The sequence below is a fragment of the Sinocyclocheilus rhinocerous genome, unplaced genomic scaffold (genome assembly GCF_001515625.1).
Source record: "Sinocyclocheilus rhinocerous isolate Xijiao unplaced genomic scaffold, SAMN03320098_v1.1 scaffold809, whole genome shotgun sequence".
Taxonomy (NCBI): Eukaryota; Metazoa; Chordata; class Actinopteri; order Cypriniformes; family Cyprinidae; genus Sinocyclocheilus; species Sinocyclocheilus rhinocerous.
The window spans coordinates 209,851-228,087 of NW_015652299.1; the positions used below are offsets into that span (position 1 = coordinate 209,851).

At 35.2% G+C, this 18,237-nt stretch overlaps 1 protein-coding gene across 1 annotated transcript in view; it reads left to right on the forward strand.

Moving 5' to 3' along the window:
- Positions 1 to 18,237, forward strand: part of LOC107714521 (nectin-1-like) — a 193,300-nt gene that overhangs the window by 162,100 nt on the left and 12,963 nt on the right. Inside the window, exon 12 of the mRNA XM_016520374.1 lies at positions 11,672 to 11,781. Within this exon, the coding sequence (XP_016375860.1) occupies positions 11,672 to 11,781 (110 nt within the window). The remainder of the gene's footprint in view (positions 1 to 11,671; positions 11,782 to 18,237) is intronic.

The following is an 18,237-nucleotide window of genomic DNA, read 5'->3' on the forward strand; positions in this document are numbered from 1 at the left end:
ATTTATTTAGTCATTTAGCAGACGCTTTTATCCAACAATATATCCAGCAACAATATATAAGTGCAAATGACAAGTCTCGGTTAGCCTAACGCAGTACACGTAGCAAGGTGTGTATATAATATATATATAAATATTATACACACACACACATATACACACACACGCACAAAGAAAAACAAGTAGATAGAATAGAAAAAATAGAAAGCTAGTGTTTGTTAGTTTTTTTTTATTTTTTATAAAAAATAAAACAAAAAAGAAGATAAATATAGATAAAGTAGAATTAAAATAGAATAGAAAGTGCTAGAGTTAGAGGGTCAAATAAAGGATATGTTTGTCCTGTTGTATTTTTGTATTTATTTGTCCTATTATTTGTCATTATTTTCTTGGTTCTTTTTTTGTTTTTTACTGTCAAAAAAAGTTGTTACCAATATGCTTGGGAACCTTTTTCTTACATTCGTTTACTCTATTAGTTTTTGCTGTGATATCAAAATTGGTGCTGATAATTATGAAATTTGGTATCTAAATTGTTGATATTGTAACAACATTATTTCAAGCAAGTACGCACAAAATCAATCAATATTATTGTGAAATAAAAATACTTTAAAAAAATAATTTGGTCAAAATAATTATTAGAATTTGGCCAAAAGAAATGATCTTGGAAGATATCTTTCGAAGAAGCTTTGCAGCTACAGTACAGTATGATACCTTCAAATATGCCTATATCTGAGGCTCACTAGATTTTGAAACAGAGCTTTTGTTTCAATCTTTTCACCATAGAGGAATGAAGCAATGCAGTCTGGAAATGCATTTACACTGTAAATCCACACATGTGTTTCATGTCATTGAATTACAATAGTGTCATATCTCCACAGCAAACCAAACACACACTAATCTCACTGCTCTTTACACTTGGCCATCCTTGCTGTGAGGTTTTAGTTCTTCTGGTCGCTCCACACCTCATTCTTTCACATACAATGGTGTTCTACAGTCCAGGGCAATTAAGACACTAGTTATCCAGCAACCCCGTGTGGATAGATTGTATAGGCTCTACATCGTATTGCATTGTCTTTCTGCCCCCTACCCTCATTTGCAGGCCATGTTATACTTGATGTATTTGCTTCTCTATAACTCTGAGCTGCATGCCTCTTCAAGAGCCACAATCTCCTGCCTGCTATAGGCTCGTTGTTTGTCATCTTTTATAACTCTGTTGGGCTTATTGTGTGTGAAAATGTCACATTTGTCAGGCTTGCGTTGACGGCATGACACGGCTGTGGAATGATCGAAGTCTCATTCTCGTTAAACACAGCAATGCACTAGCAGTGTGTTTGAAGGATGTGGCTTTTGTTTAGACAGTCTTTTGTTGTTTGGGATTTCTTTATTGGTAGAAATAAAAAGCATGCTGTAAATTTGTTGCTACCAAAGATAAATAATACAGTTTGATGCACCTGCTGCAAAGTACAAACAATTGTGATTTCCAGCCTTTTTTCAACTCATCTTTAATGTGGTCACTTTAATAAAATGGGTTGCTGACTTGTAAAGGTGAAACGTGCAACATCAAACAGAACTGCAATAAGGTGAAACGTGCAACATCAAACAGAACTGCAATAATACTAATACAAACAAATGGAAGTTCACAGAGGCCATGCAGTATTATTAGTTGTCTGTCTTATTGTTTCCTGATATAACTTAAGGAAAAAAGTCGATATAACTTACTTTCTCTGAATAACTGTAAAAATATGTCATGATTACAAGAAAACAAGACAAAAAACAATAATACATGGCTTCTGTGGGTTTTCATTTTAACAAACCCCTAACCCTAAATTTTATGTAAAACAAAATATATTATGTATATAAATTGTGTTCCTGTGGCTCAGTGGTAGAGCATTGCGTTAGCAGCGCAAAATGTCGTGGGTTCGATTCCCAGGGAACACACATACTGGTAAAAAATGTATAGCCTGAATGCACTGTAAGTCGCTTTGGATAAAAGTGTCTGCTAAATGCATAAATTATTAATTAATTTGTTATTATTATGATGATATTTAGAATTTTTACAAACTTGACTTCATTGGAATGGTATGAAACTTTGTGGCACTTGCTATATGAACACACACACAAAATAAAAAAAAAATTATTGACTTGATCAGAAAAGGCTAAATGGTCTTAAAAAATAGTCACATTTAAAATATTTAAAGTAAAAAATTACCGCCATAGGAAATGAATGTGAAAAATACAAAAATGCAAAGCATTTTTAATATACAAATCAGCCAGACAGATGTAATTTTTAATCATGTCTAAATATAAATCTAAATGCAAAACCTATTAAAAATAAGTAAGTATGTCTGAAAATGTGCTTACATGTAACTAGGAAATACATACTCCATTTAAATGTATATGATTTTCTTTATTTCTCCCCCTAGATGATATCTAAATAAATGGTGCATTTATTTCTATATAAATTACCTTATAGACATGGTGCAAATGTCTAGTCTAGTAGCATAAAATCTCATATGGTATATTCATTTCATTTACAAGATGTTACTCTTATTGTCTTCATTTTGTTTTGACTGCTGAAGATCATTAGTGTGACCCCTAAGTTAAAGAGGGTTAAAGAGCTGAAAATCATAGAGACTTGAGAGTGGGACTTTTTGGCCGTAAGCAACCACCTAGCAATTCCCTTGCAATTATGTTTGATGTCTCATACAGTACTTCACATTTAAGTAATATCCACGCACATGTTCATATCCACTCATAATACTTCCTTCTTTTAGACTCTGCACAAAATAAATCGATCAACATTTAATTAAAAATACAAATTTTTGTACACCGACTCTATGTTGATGCATTGATGTGATACAAAAAAGCCAAGGAAAACACTTGTAGTGAAGTATTTTCACAGTCTAGCAAGAGTGTTGAGGTGTTGTGAATTGCCTGTTTAAAGCATACAGTGGAATGCAGTGCACTATACCTCCAACTGCAGTGCGCCTTTATGATGGTGAGTGTATACAAGAGGGACTGTGGAGATGATTATACTATGAAAGAGTGGGAAACTATTGCTTCTTGTACTGTGAATAAACAGCTACGTGACTCTTCTTATAGCAAAGCATGTCTAAGAAAAAATCTCCTGAATTTGCTGTGCTGTATTTAACTTGAACTGTCAAACCCTAATTACACTAACTACACAACAGTGGATTAACAAGTATTCGTATGAGAGCATAAAGTGGTGTCATTTCAAAATTACAGGATTCAAAGCACTCATGCTAGCAAAGATGTAATCTAGTTCAATATATGTGATACTGCAGTGGTACATCTATGCATTATCTACATGCAGAGAATGAAAACAATACATTAAATTCTGACATATAATGTGATGAAAAACGCAAATTGTCTGTCATGTCAACTTAACTTCAATCTCAATGTCAACTTCAGCTTAAGTTCTTAGTGTTTTTTGCTAATGAAAAGAGCCGGAGACTAATGAAGGAGCTTTTCCGATCCGGAACGCATGCTCCCAGAGGGGATACACCACCCCTCAATAGCTGACGTGACTGTAATTAGCTTGACTAGCATGTCCATTGTGTTTGCTGGATTGTGCTTCAATCGTTGAAAAGGGCAGAAACATTGCAAAAGTGATTGGTGTGTGGCTAAAAAGCCATTTCAGATGGGGTCTTAAGTAATCAATGTCAAAATCCTTATTTACACACACCTCACGTCCCATCAGTGGCCCTACAGTGAGGCTCAGGCAACACTTCCTGTTTGCTTTTCATAGGCTGTGGCTGCATTCCAATTTGTATGCTTTAACGGACTAGAAGTATAGACTGTTTTGGGGAAATTGCATATTTTTAGTGTGTAGTAAGCTGGGTCGTGATGTCGGAAAAAATTGTAACCGCATTTTATAATTGTTGACTGTTGAGTTGACTGTTCCCTTAAAATTACGATTTGAATGCATGTGAAGGTGTTGTCCTGTGTCAAACGCTCCCAAATATGAAAGAGGAAAAAAAAGCCAAAAACAAGGTGTAAAGTAAAATTTGTTGAAAAATAAAATAAATAAATAAATTCCAAAGCTCACTGCATATTTTAACGCAGGGCTAGGAGAAGATGCAGATGCAGAGCATTGCAAAGGTAGGTCATGCTATCAGTAGCTAGATACAATAGGCTATAATTAGTCAAATAATTAACTCCTTTTTCATCTTAACATTGTTGAGCTCGCAGTAATTAGTTAGCCACCCCACACTACAGCTGTGGAATATAATCATTTTTATGACGCATCGTGATGCTGATGCGGACGATTCTGCATAAATGTAATTAAATAGTCCTATCATACATATTAATGTACTGTTTTATTATAAGAAAGTAGGCTACTTTTTATAGGCTATATTAATAAATAAAAGTTGTGTATGCCTTTGAAAGCAAAGCACTTAATAGCGACTGATGTTTCCAGATAATCTTACTTCTACCAGATAATAAACTTCTTTAAAGCAAGATATTTGGGCACATTTCGGTTTTGACGAAAAAAACAAACAAAAAAAACATGCATGAATGAGAAAATAATGCGGGACGTGCTTGATGTTAAAACTAGTTTTTGAACGCAATAGGCTAAGCCACAAAAATGATCTCAATGCGTTACTCGCACTCACTGAAACCAGGCCCGTTTCTAGGCATAGGCAAGCTAGGTGGTCACCTAGGGTGCCAGCAGCAGGAGGGGGCACTACACTGGCATGATGAAAAGTGGCACGGCCAACCTGAAATATAATTAGCACCCCCACTGGATTCCCCAACATCATTTGGCTAGAGTACTGTCAATCTGACGATGCCTGTATTCCACTGGATCAGAGCGCTGTCAATTGCTGCAGGATTGTTGCATGCAAAGTTTAGGGGCCCCAACAGGGACTTCGCGTAGGGCGTCAAAATGACTAGAAACAGCCCTGACTGAAACACTTGAAGCGCGCACACAGAAGGCCACATCTGAGGCAGCATGCAACACAGTTACTTCAAAATATTTCTGTCTTTGATAGTGTTCACTTAAACATAGATGGGTATGTCTTAAATGAACGTAAACAGTTGTGGAAAAATCTGATGTGTGACATATTAAATTTGTGATTTAGATCTTAATATAATACACCTCAAACTACGAAAGAATAGAGGGAATTAGGCTACTCACTGCTCTTGACTGAATAACTCTTGACTGAATGGCTTTATTATTTGTAATTAATACACTAAAGCAGTGTTTCCCAACCGGGGTGCCGTCTGTTGAGAGCAGGGGTGCCAAGTAAAAAATCATTTTTTAATATTTTTAAATTGCTAAAATGTTTTTTAAAAAAAAGCATCTATTATATAATAGCCATTCCTGATGCCGCCAATAATTAGAGATGCACCGAAATTTCGCCTGCCGAAAATTAGTTCACCGCTCAGGTTTCACTTTCACGTGGTGTGACGCTCTGCGTATTATCCCGCTCTATGCGTGTGCGCTACGCTCAGCTCCACTCGTATACCGTTCATGCGAATCGGAACAGCAAAGTCCACTCAAAAATCGAGCCGACAGGAAACATCGATGTAGTACAGTATTGTTTCTTTCCAAAGGGTGCCGCGACTAAAAAAAGGTTGGGAAACACTGCACTAAAGACTATGCAATGATTATTTGGGGCTCGTGTGCTGAGACACGGCTCTGTGCGCACAGAACCCACTGAATGGAGCCCTCTTTCACGTCTTCTTGCCCTTGAATGCTTTAAACTCTCTTAAATGGTTAAATCGGCAAGGCTTAACACACGTGCGAATTATAAACTTTTGTGAAGACACAGAAGTGGCCCGATTGGAGCAGTGAAAATCTGTCTGCTGTCCCGAGCATCTTGCTGGCCCCGGGCCATTGGGCAGTCCTTATGGTCGAGCCGGGGGCTTTAATTTTAATAAAAAATTCTAAAATACAACTTTGAAGATAAACACTTAAAAACGTACAGTAGCATGTTACAAAGGTTTCACTCATTAATAGTAGCCTAGTTATTGCATCAGCTGTAAAGAATAACTACCATAATTTAACATTTTACATCTTTTATTTCTTTTGGTTAATGTTAATAATTTTTTTAACTATTATTAAGAAATTAGTGATAAAAAAAAAATCCAAATAGGATTTGTTAAAATTGCATTTAACCAACATTAACACAATTTAATGCTACACATTTTTATATAGATAGGGTGGGGAGAAATGCCTGCAAATATAAATTCCAATTTTAAATATAAATTCCAAATATTTTTATTCAGCCAACTAGTTAGAATACAGTACATTTGATGGAAAAACAAAGGATCTGATGTTCAGAACACAGTAATTACAGTAATTAAGCCATGTCCCCTGGTGGCGTTTTACCCCACAGACTAGGTTGAAAAAAAAAAATGTCATTCTGAAAATATAATTATATTTTTCTTAACACATACTCCCTATCTACAGGCCTTACTATTCTCATATCATAAACTGGCAAAAATGGCATTCTGAATTCCCTCCGATTTTTTGGGACTCCCTAATCCTCATTTTGCAAACTCTACAGTACGGATAGCAGCTAGGCGAATTGGGATGCAGCCTGTGTCTTCCTAAAGCCTCTCGAACTCCAGGGATGGAAAATCAGGGGTAGGTGTAGAGGCAACCCGGCTCTTTGTTCACTTTGTCATCTTAAGCAGAAAGGGCCAGAGAGTCAAACTCGCCAGCTCTCAGCACTGCACCAAAGGCAGAGCACACAAATACCGCAGAGCTCATCTCATCTCCCATTCACAAAGAGCACGGCCCGCAGGAGATACCTCACACTCCACGTCTCTTTGCATTACTATCACAGAGACATCAAAACCAATATCTATAGCATCTTACAAACCTAGTGAATTACTGAAGATTACAAGCCCCTTTTTCCACCGCAGCATCACTCAGATGGGGAGTTTGTCATTTGAATCTGAATAAAACAATTATCTGCTAGATGTTATCATGAACTATGGGATATAAAGAGGATAGGAACCGTCAAAGCAGAAGCGAAAATCCTGCTGTGCCAGAAAACGGAGGGAAAGTAATGATAAAGGAAGATGACAGTTTATGCTCCTAGTTGGAATATAAAGTGCCACCACTGAGAGATTATAGAATTCCACCAGAGTGTTCATTAACTCCTCAGCAGTGATTGGATAATGGCTGTAGAGCCACCACATTAATGCGGCCTGCGGGTGAAATCTGCCGCATTACTCGAAAATTGTGAATTCTTTTATTACTATTCAACGATTTGTGGCCAGAACAAAGCAGATAATGACCTTTTTATGAGAATCAGTTTGTCTCATAAACATTTTATGGGCTAAATAATTTCAAAACATTGCCATCTCATCTTATCCTAATGTTTTTAGATCCTGTGATTGCGTCAAAGTTTGTCATTTAGTGTGTCCATTTATTTTGCTTTCATATTATGCTTGTCTTCTTTTATATCAGATTTGATCAGATCTGTGTGAATGGCTGATTGTTTTTGATTGTGGCACTTTTTTATTTTATTTTTTTTTTTCTCAATGTGTTCTTGATGTATGAAATACATCTTCTACCTTTCTGTCTCTTCTCTTCTACATCTATTACAGTGGGCCCAAAGAGTATGTGTACATTTAACACACAATTAAAGGAATAGTTCACCCAAAAATGAAAATTTGATGAAAATGTACTCACACTCAGGACATCCAATGAGTTTTTTCTTCATTGGAACAGAATTTGAGAAATTTAGCATTGCATGGGTGCCGTCAGAATGAGAGTCCAAACGACTGGTAAAAACATCACAATAATCCACACCACTCTAGACCATCAATGAACATCTTGTGAAGAGAAAAGCTGCATATGTGTAAGAAACAAATCTGTCATTAAGGTGTTTTAACCTCAAACCATTGTTTTCAGGTAAAATATGAGTCCTTAATCCATAATAACGCTTCCATTCCCTGTTGTCCTCTTACATCAAAATCAACAAACATATTTGTTTTGAACTGTTTTTGTAAACAGTGCTTAATTAGTGCATATTTCACTCCTGATTTATTTATTTATTTTACCTGGAGATAGAGGACTCATATTTTGGCCAGATGCAACTGTTTGAAGTAAAAAAAAAAAAAAAAAGACTTATTTGAAAACTACATGTTATGTGTGTTGGAGCAGCGTTGGAACAAAACTCTGCAGAGCTCCGGCCCTCCAGGAATTGACTATATGCACGGTTACTTCCTGGTTTTAGATAAGCCAGCTCAGTCATTTTTCGGTCAACTGTTAAAATCAGCTCTGCTATAAGGGGAGCGCCCTTTGCTCGATTTCTCTGCATAATCCATTCACAATTTGAAAGAAAGTAATAAATCAACGGACGGAACAAAACATCTGACGAGCCGATGTCAAAAACAGAGGCTACATGTGGGAACTAATCAATTAACTAGACAAACTGAAAACTAGGTCAAATGAAAGAAACAATGTATACACAAGATATACATGTTACAGTTTTCATTGCCATAAAAATTGGTCACTTAGAGCCCGTTCACAAGGAGACGTGAAAAAATTTGTATCGTATCGGTGTTTTGAGAGCCTGAAACCGCTATTTTTGAATTTTTGGAAAAAAACTCCTATTTTTTGAAACCGGGTTCCAGAGTGGATAGATCGGAAAACGACACCCTTGCGTTTTCGTGTACAGCTAATCCGTATATTTTTGTGAAACGATGATGGTGGTTTCGTGTGTACGGATTTTTTTTTTTAGAACGAGAAAAAAAAAAAAAAAGATTGGATAGGGAAAGGTCTGGCTTCGTGTGGATGTGGCCTATATATAAACTTGTTCTGTCGATCAGCGTCATTTCTGGACAGATCATTCACCGGTTTATTACGAGTTTAAAAGTACGCGAGCGCTGTTGATGCAACCAGACGCGACGCTTTGAATTTGCTTGCACAATGAATGACATCGCGTCAGGAGCTGACTAACAAAATAGCTGCTAAAGTAAAAGCAAAGAAGTTTGTATTTAAAGTCAAAGGCAAACACACTAGAACATTTTTAATGTTTCAATAAAATGACCTCAGTGTGTATCATCTAAATTCTGCTGATGATTACATTACTGCTCTAACATAAAACTTAATTTACGTTTCAACTAACTAGAAATGTCTCTTTAACTTCATTTGTATGTAGTGCATATTTAAGGTAGCAATGCAATGCATAATATCATATTATTAATATTACTAATATGACAATATCTGTAGTCAATATTGATTAAATGGGAGGAGGAAATCTATACCCAGCTAGGAAAAAACAAAATGATAAAAGCACTGATGTTCATTTACTGAATTGGTATTCAGGAACTGTGAATAAATTACTGCAAAATAATAATAATAATAATAATAATAATAATAATATCATGGGTATAATAACATCCTCAATAAACCAAAAAGAGATTACCATAGAAAAAGTTTGATTAATATACATTAATATTGGTCAAAAGTTTGGACACATTAGCTACTATTGCTTTTCAAACAAGTTGCTTATGATCAAGTCTGCATTTATTTGATCAAAAATACAGAAATAAATACAGTAAAAATATATGTTAAATTGAACAAAAGTGATGGCAAAGACGTATATTATAAAATATTTCTGTTTTGAGTAAAAGCTGTTCTTTTTTACTTTTTAATCATCAAATCCTGAAAAAAGTATCAAAGGTTATAAAATAAATATTAAGCAGCACAACTGTTTCTAACATTGATAATAAATCAGCATATGAGAATGATTTCTGAAGGATCATGTGACACTGAAGATTGGGCTAATGGCTGATGAAAATTCAGCAATGCATTACAGAAATATATATTTTAAAGGATGGTAAAAATAGAAAACCGTTATTTTAAACTGTAATAACGTTTCACAATATGACAGTTCTTTCTGTATTTATGTATGTATTTATCACATGAATGCAGACATGATGATCATAAGCAACTTCTTTCAAAAACATTAAAAATAGTAATGTGTCCAAACTTTTGACCGGGACCGGTAAGTAAAAATATACACATTTTAAAATTAAATGTTGTATAAATAAAAAGGTTAGGAATCATATTTGTTTCAAGTGCTTTTTATTGAGGGTGGGGGATGGGGGCCTTGAATTTTGCCTAAGGCCTCCAAATATCTAGAACCGGCCCTGGATATGTACTGCAATGGCATTCATACATTGTTTAAATACGTTCAAATATGGGACCGCTGTATGTCAAGGTTAGGAATCATATTTGTTTCAAGTGCTTTTTATTGAGGGTGGGGGAGCTCCAACATGAATTTTGCCTAAGGCCTCCAAATATCTAGAACCGGCCCTGGATATGTACTGCAATGGCATTCATACATTGTTTAAATACGTTCAAATATGGGACCGCTGTATGTCAACTCACAGATTCACATCATTGATGGTCATTTGTTCAACCTTGAGGAGCTGTTTTTGAGTCCTTGGCCCTTTTGAGCACAGGCTCAAGTTTGTTTGTTCTAGCTTGATTGATTTATCAGTTACATGCCAGGCCATCTGTCTTCATATGAAAACATCACCAAGTCTGTTTTCTGTGTTATCATTATCATGCTTCATAATGTCTGTCCATTCATCTCATCTCTGCTCTTCCATGTCTCTTGACTGGAGGAGTTTCGTCATAATGCCTGAACTAAATCATTTAACAGCTGCAGAGGCTGAAGGCAGTCACAGAGTCAAGATGGTGATACCAACACAAAAGTATCTGCCACTTACAGAGTAAATATAAATACATTTTTAAAGCTTTAAAAATATGAATCACACAATTCAGTGCATAAAAAAATAATTTTCGGTCTGGTTTCACTATCAGCACACAAGCCAAATATGTAAAGTTGAATCTCACAAAACATGGCACGGACATCCAAGCCATATTTAACTTAAAAGACATTCTACACTTTTTTTTTTCACTCCCATATTTCTCATTACCATATATTAACTCTAAATAGTAAATTATCAATACTATAATGTGAAAAAAGAGCTCTGATTCTCATTATTGTAAAAAGGCACATTGTTACAATATGTTTAAATGTTTTCTTAATATATGAATAACATCTACACATAATGTATATTATTTAGAATTACTAATTATTATTTAATTACATAAAAATCATAATTATACTAATTTGTATATTTTTAGTTTTTTTTTTCATGGCAATTAAGCCCCCCCCCCCTCCTGAATGTAATATAAAATAATAATAATAATAATAATAATAATAATAATAATAATAATAATAATAATAATAATAATAATAATAATAATAATAATAATAATAATAATAATAATAAATAATAATAATAATAAAACACCCAGATGCATTAAGGTAATGAAAAAGTGGGGAAAAAATAAAACATGCTTCATAAAACATAATGCAAAACAAATCTTGTGATTTAAAAAAAATGGCTTGGACATGTTTTTAGTTAGTTGGTTAGTTAGTGTGATTCACCCTTAGATAAAAATACATTTTTCAGAAAGTTTTGTAAGACTGGACTCCTCAGTAAAAGTTTTTATTCCCCTTCATTTCACTAACCTGGAGTCTGTGTTCACTGATTGGAGTGACAGCTCTGTTCTCTCTCTTTCTGTTCTCCTCTACGCTCTCTCTGTTTCTCTCTCACTCTGTCGTTCTAAGCTCCAATCCTCATAAATCCTCTCCACCTCTCTTATCTCCAGAATTCTGGTCACAAGGACTGTGATGTCCAGTATGCGGAATTGGATACTGCAGCTTTGGCTTCCTCTCCCAGCCCACGAAGCTCTGTGCACACTGATGGGGACCTTGTCGAGTACGCAACCATCCAGCCTAGCTCACACTAACGCATGCCATTGTAGGCCTTTCCCTCTATGACTCTGGCCTCAAGGTACACAGACTGATGCACTCCTATGTTTCTTTTCCTCTGTTCGCACCTCACTCTCTCTCACTGAGCACTGAATTCCCTCTGTGTTTCCTGATTGTGTCTTCTTTCTTCTGTTGTTTGGTTTTGCTTTTATCTGCAGGGCTCACAAAATTTCAAAATCCCTGGTAGCCCTTCGGGCATTTCAATAATAATAATAATAATAATAATAATATTAATATTAATGTTAACAATAATACTAATAATATTATATATATATATATATATAAACATTGTAAAAGGGACACTAAATGAATGAATATCTGTTTTGTTCTTTTGCAACGACATTTGATGCAAAATACTGAACATATGAACATACGTTGAACCCAAATATGAATGTATTTGCATTAGATAATAATTTTAAGCAAATGAACAAAAAAAGTACTGTATGCATTAGTGACATTGAATACAAAATGCAAAATACATAAAGGCTTACATACTGTGAGCCCAAAAAGTATTTCCACAATCAAAAAATGTATCTTTGCATTAGACATTAAAAACAAAATAAACAACAAAAAATACACTATAAAAAAATACTTATTATTATCATTATTATTTAAAATAGTGCATATTATTGAAAGTAGTGCATTTCAGTGTCCAACACAAGAAGTCTGGTATAGTCTGCATTGTCATGCATGGGGGCTCGAATCAGGCACATCGTGGTCTGAAAAGTGTGATTTTAGAGCTGATTACATTGTTGCAAATGGTTTATATATCATTCAAGAACTTGATTAAGTCAGGAAAACCATGTTTAATCAGGATTCGGAAGATATATATGAGTGGACATTTGGTTAATTGCAATTGGGATGGCCATATGTTAAGCAGCTGTCTTAGATGTGACTAAATACCAAAGCTTCTAATTATAACAAATGAGCTACCGTAATAGTGACACAATAACATGTCACTAATGTCAGTTTGATGGGGTAGTCTGCTTAAAGATGATGTGTGTAATTGTTTCTTTGTCAAAAAAAAAAAATTCTTTGTTTGACATAAGAGACAGCTAAAAGTGGTTCTTTGACACTTACAAAAAAAAAAAAAAAAACATTACTCTGTTTGTTTGAGCATCTCAACACGGCAACACTGGCTTAACCCATGGTGTGAGTGTGGGGTGGGGATTTCTAATTGGTCAACCAATGGTAGATGAGTAGGGTGTTCAGGAAACCTCTTTGAAAACAATCATTATGTTTGCATTTATTTTTTCTAGTAGTGCAGAAATTACATATTTCTGTAAGATGTTGTAATGTGCATGATATGGTATGGTGCAGTACGGCAGCAAAAATATTTTAATGCTAAAAACGATGTCTCTTTCAAATAAATGCTGCTATTCAAACTTTCTGTTCAAATAAATAAATAAAAATAAATAAAATCCTGAAATAAAAATGTATCACACTTTCACAAAAAATATTAAGCAGACACTTATTTGCTTGTTATGTGCAATTAAATGAAAATGTATTACAATTTAAATTTGTATTAAGTGTAATTAGTGAAATTAAGAGTGCTTTGTAACCCACTTAAGTAGGAGTTCAATATATATTAAGATTTATTTATTTTTTCTTGATGAGCAAATCAGCATATTAGAATGATTTCTGAATGATCATGTGACACTGAAGACTGGAGTGATGATGCTGTAACTTCGGCTTTACATCACAATAATACATTACATTTTTAAATTTATTAAAATAGAAAACAGTTATTTTAAACTGTAATAATATTTAACAATATTACTGTTTTTTACTGTATTTTTTATCAAATAAATGCAGCCTTAGTGAGCATAAGAGACTTCTTTCAAAAATATCAAAAATCATACTGACTGAACTTTTGAATGGTGGTGTATGAACTTTTTATTGTTAACATTTTGCTCGCTCAGTAGGTTTCAGAATGTTCTTTTAATGTTATCGCCACTGTATGAGATAAACACAAAAGAGGGTCCAACTTGTGCCTGTTACCATCCAGCCTGGTCTTGTTTATGCGTAGGTATTAATACGTAATATTTACAAGCACAAAACTTACATTTTTGTACGTTTTTATTGATGCTAAAATGTACAATTTAGACGTATTTCAACATTTAAAACGTACAAATCACTACGTATTTTTAGCTAAAAAACGTACAAATATTTACTTATCTTTTGTATCATGATTCGTATCAATGCAGTGCATTTTTATAATTTTATCAATAAGCGATTTAGATTTTTAGACCCCTTAACCTACCCCCAAACCTAAACCTACCCATTTTATAGCGAATATGGCAATGCTATGACGTTTTGAGAAACAATGAAAAATTTGCTCTTTGTCGTGTATGTTTTGCATGATTCATCTACACAGCAGATTCAGTGACGTTAGAGCTGATCTGCGCCTCACTGCAAGCGTCTGCGGCGCGTTACGGATCCACGCCCACCGGAGCTGATCGTGGCCGCTCTAGACAGTGCTTGTGTTTATCAGCCAACCGCGGCACGTTTCTGAAGAGGCTCTCCGCGCTGCTTGGTTAAAAATAGTCTTTTGTGAGTTGTCACAGTATATAAAGCTTGAAGCATCAGAATCGGCATCGGTATTGGCCGATCACCATGACAAGAAATCGGTACTCAGTATCGGCTGCAAAAATCCTGATCGGATTATTGCAAAAATGTCAAAAGCAGCATCAAATGTAATCCAAATGATGCGTTGCACCCCGCAGTCCTCTCTGGCGGAATACAGTAGGTTTGTGTGAGGTGCAGAGCAGAATTTATGTTGTTAAACGCTGAAAATATTATCCAGATTATTTTCCCGATCCACTCCATGAAGGCGCGCGCACGCATCATTCAAACACACCTCACCAGAAACACGGCATGTCGCAATCTGTGACAAATGCAGGCGAAAGCCAATGAGCGTTCAATTATCCTGCCGTAAAACCTGTCGTTTGAAGCGGCAACATTTGAATTTGTAAAGAGCGCGTCAGTCTGCTCACGGTCACTCGCTGCTCAGGATGGAGATGAAGATCACCATATAAAGGCTTGGATTTGGGTCTGTTCCTCGCAATCGTATAATTCGGAAGATTTGGATTACAGCGCACGAATAAAATTGTTTCATTTCATAATTATGTTGCGTTTTTGTTGTATTTTATAGTTCTATTGTCAGTCACAGCATGTCGGAGAAAACGCCTTTTGTGGCCCATGGCAAACAAAGTAAACATTACATGACAAGTAAAGGTTAAACGATTGCAGAAATGTTATTTATTTTAAGGTTTAAAGTGAAGTCTTGTTTGACATGTATGTAGTAACATGTATTGTAACATGTATTGTATGTAGGCCTATTCTTGGAAACGAGTTGGCAGCAGAAATCCCACAACAAAACGAAATGTTATCATTCATATTAAGTAAACGAGTAAACAATTTAATAATGCAATTGAAAACAAGGTAACTGATATGACAACTAATAATAAAATTAATGCTGCGATGTCAATATTCATAAGGATTAATTTTTAGGTGTTGTCAGTATGTCAGTTTTGTACGTTTAAATGCTGAAAATACGTAAGTATTTGTACGTTTAGATGCTGAAAATAAGTCAGTATTGTATGTTTTAGTGCCTGTAAAAACGTAAGTACATGTACGTTTTATAGAACCACATTTTACGTAAAATACATACGAATTATGAGATCATGTTGTACCATCCCAGCGTGCAGGAGATTTCCCATCAGTTCAGAAACTCATCTCTTTTTCTTTTAGATAATAGCAGCTGAGAGGAAGAAGAAAAAGGAAAAAAAAACGTCTGAATGAGTCAGCCTCACTGTTAAAACAAGCAATTAATATCACAGCGTGGAGTTCTCAGAGGGCCACCGCTGCAAACACTGCTGAGCAGGAACATTATAAAACAAGAATAAAATAACTCAACAATTATTTTTATTATTATTATTTTATTTTCAAATCGCTGACAGCCTTTCTTAGTGGAGAATGTAAAGTTTGAACACAAGGGAGCAAAATCAGCAAATGAAATTATTAAATCATTGTTAGCTGCTACAAAGTGTTTCCACATAGAGAGAAGTGACACACTGTGGATATACAGTTTATATATATATATATATATATATATATAGGAGCATGACATTGTCCAGCCATGACTTCCTGTTCCACTGGATTATAAATATGAGGAACACAAAGGTCAAATTCCCTTAATCGTCCATCACAAGTAGTAAAACCAAAGAATATAGTCTGATGTGCAGAACAAGATTGTTGAGCTTCACGAAATAGAAAGTGTCTGTAAGAAAAGAGCTAAAGCATTGAAAATCCCCATTTCCACAATCAGGGCAATAATTAAGAAGTTCCAATCAACTAAAGATGTTACAAATCTGCCTGGAAGAGGCTGTGTGTCTATATCGTCCTAATGCACGATGAGGAGGAGAGTTTGAGTGGCCAAAGAGTATCGACACATGTTGTTCGGGAGGGTTTCAAGAAAAATCCTCCTCGCTCATCCAAAAATAAACTCCATCATATTCAGTTGTCAGACACGACTGGAACTTCAAACGGGACTGGCTTCTATGGTCAGATGAAACTAAAAGTATATAGTCTCCATTGTCATGCATCAGGGCTCGAATCAGGCATGTGTGGTCTGAAGAGTGTGGTTTTACAGCTGAGATTGATTACATTGCTGCAAATGGTTTATATATTATTCAAGAACTTGATTAAGTGAGGAAAACTATGTTTAATGGGGTTTCGGAAGAGATATATGAGTGGACATTTGGTTAATTGCAATTGTGGTGGCCATATGTTAGAAGTGACTAAATACCAAAGCTTTTAATCATAATAAATGACCTACCATGTCAGTTTGATGGGGTAGTATACCTAACGAAGATGCGTGTAATTTGCTGTGTTAAAAAAATAATTATATCATTGTTTGACAGTTATGTGGCTCTTTGACATTTTAAAAACCTCACGTCATTTGTTTGAACATCTCAACACAGAAACACTGCCTTAACCAATGGTATGAGTGTGGGATGGGAAAATCTGATTTATCAGCCTATTTGGAAATTTGGAAACCTCTTTGAAAATAGTAAGTTTTCAACAAGTATGCATTGAAATGATAAAAAATGACTATATATATATATATATATATCCTGAAAAAAGTTAGTATTTTAAAATATATTAAATAGAACTTTATTAATATTTCACAGTATTGCCATTTTTTACTATATTTTCGATCAAGCAGAAGATTCCTTTAAAAACATCAAATATCTCACTGACCCCAGATATTAGAATAGTGGTGTATGCAGTTTTATTCTTTAACAGTTTGCCATTTTGCTCACTCAGTAGGTTTCAGACAGTTCTTTTAATGTTATCTCCACTGTATAAGATAAACACACAAGAGGGTCCGACTTTTGCCTGTTACTGTCCCAGTGTGCAAGAGATTTCTCATCGGTTCAGAAACTCATCTCTTCTTCTTTTAGATAATAGCAGCCGAGAGGAAGAAGAAAGAAAGAAAAAAAAATGCAGTTCTCAGGGGTAACGTCTGAATGAGTCAGCCTCACTGTTAAAACAAGCAATTAATATCACAGCGTGGAGTTCTCAGAGGGCCACCGCTGCAAACACTGCTGAGCAGGAACATCGTAAAACAAGAACAAAATAACTCAACAAAAGACTTGACAGCCGTTCTTAGACGAGAATGTAAAGTTTGAGTGCAAGGGAGCAAAATCAACAAATAGAATTGCTAAATCATTGTTAGCTGCTACAAAGTGTTTCCACATAGAGAGAAGTGACACACTGTGGATATACAGTTTATATATATATATATATATATATATATAGGAGCATGACATTGTCCAGCCATGACTTCCTGTTCCACTGGATTATAAATATGAGGAACACAAAGGTCAAATTCCCTTAATCGTCCATCACAAGTAGTAAAACCAAAGAATATAGTCTGATGTGCAGAACAAGATTGTTGAGCTTCACGAAATAGAAAGTGTCTGTAAGAAAAGAGCTAAAGCATTGAAAATCCCCATTTCCACAATCAGGGCAATAATTAAGAAGTTCCAATCAACTAAAGATGTTACAAATCTGCCTGGAAGAGGCTGTGTGTCTATATCGTCCTAATGCACGATGAGGAGGAGAGTTTGAGTGGCCAAAGAGTATCGACACATGTTGTTCGGGAGGGTTTCAAGAAAAATCCTCCTCGCTCATCCAAAAATAAACTCCATCATATTCAGTTGTCAGACACGACTGGAACTTCAAACGGGACTGGCTTCTATGGTCAGATGAAACTAAAAAAATTGCTTTTTGGCAGCAAACCCACCAGATGGTTTGATAAGGTTTGTGATGTGATGGTTTGTGCAGAAATTCTTTGGTTATGCAAACCGATTGTTGCAGCAGCTGTCCGGGTGGC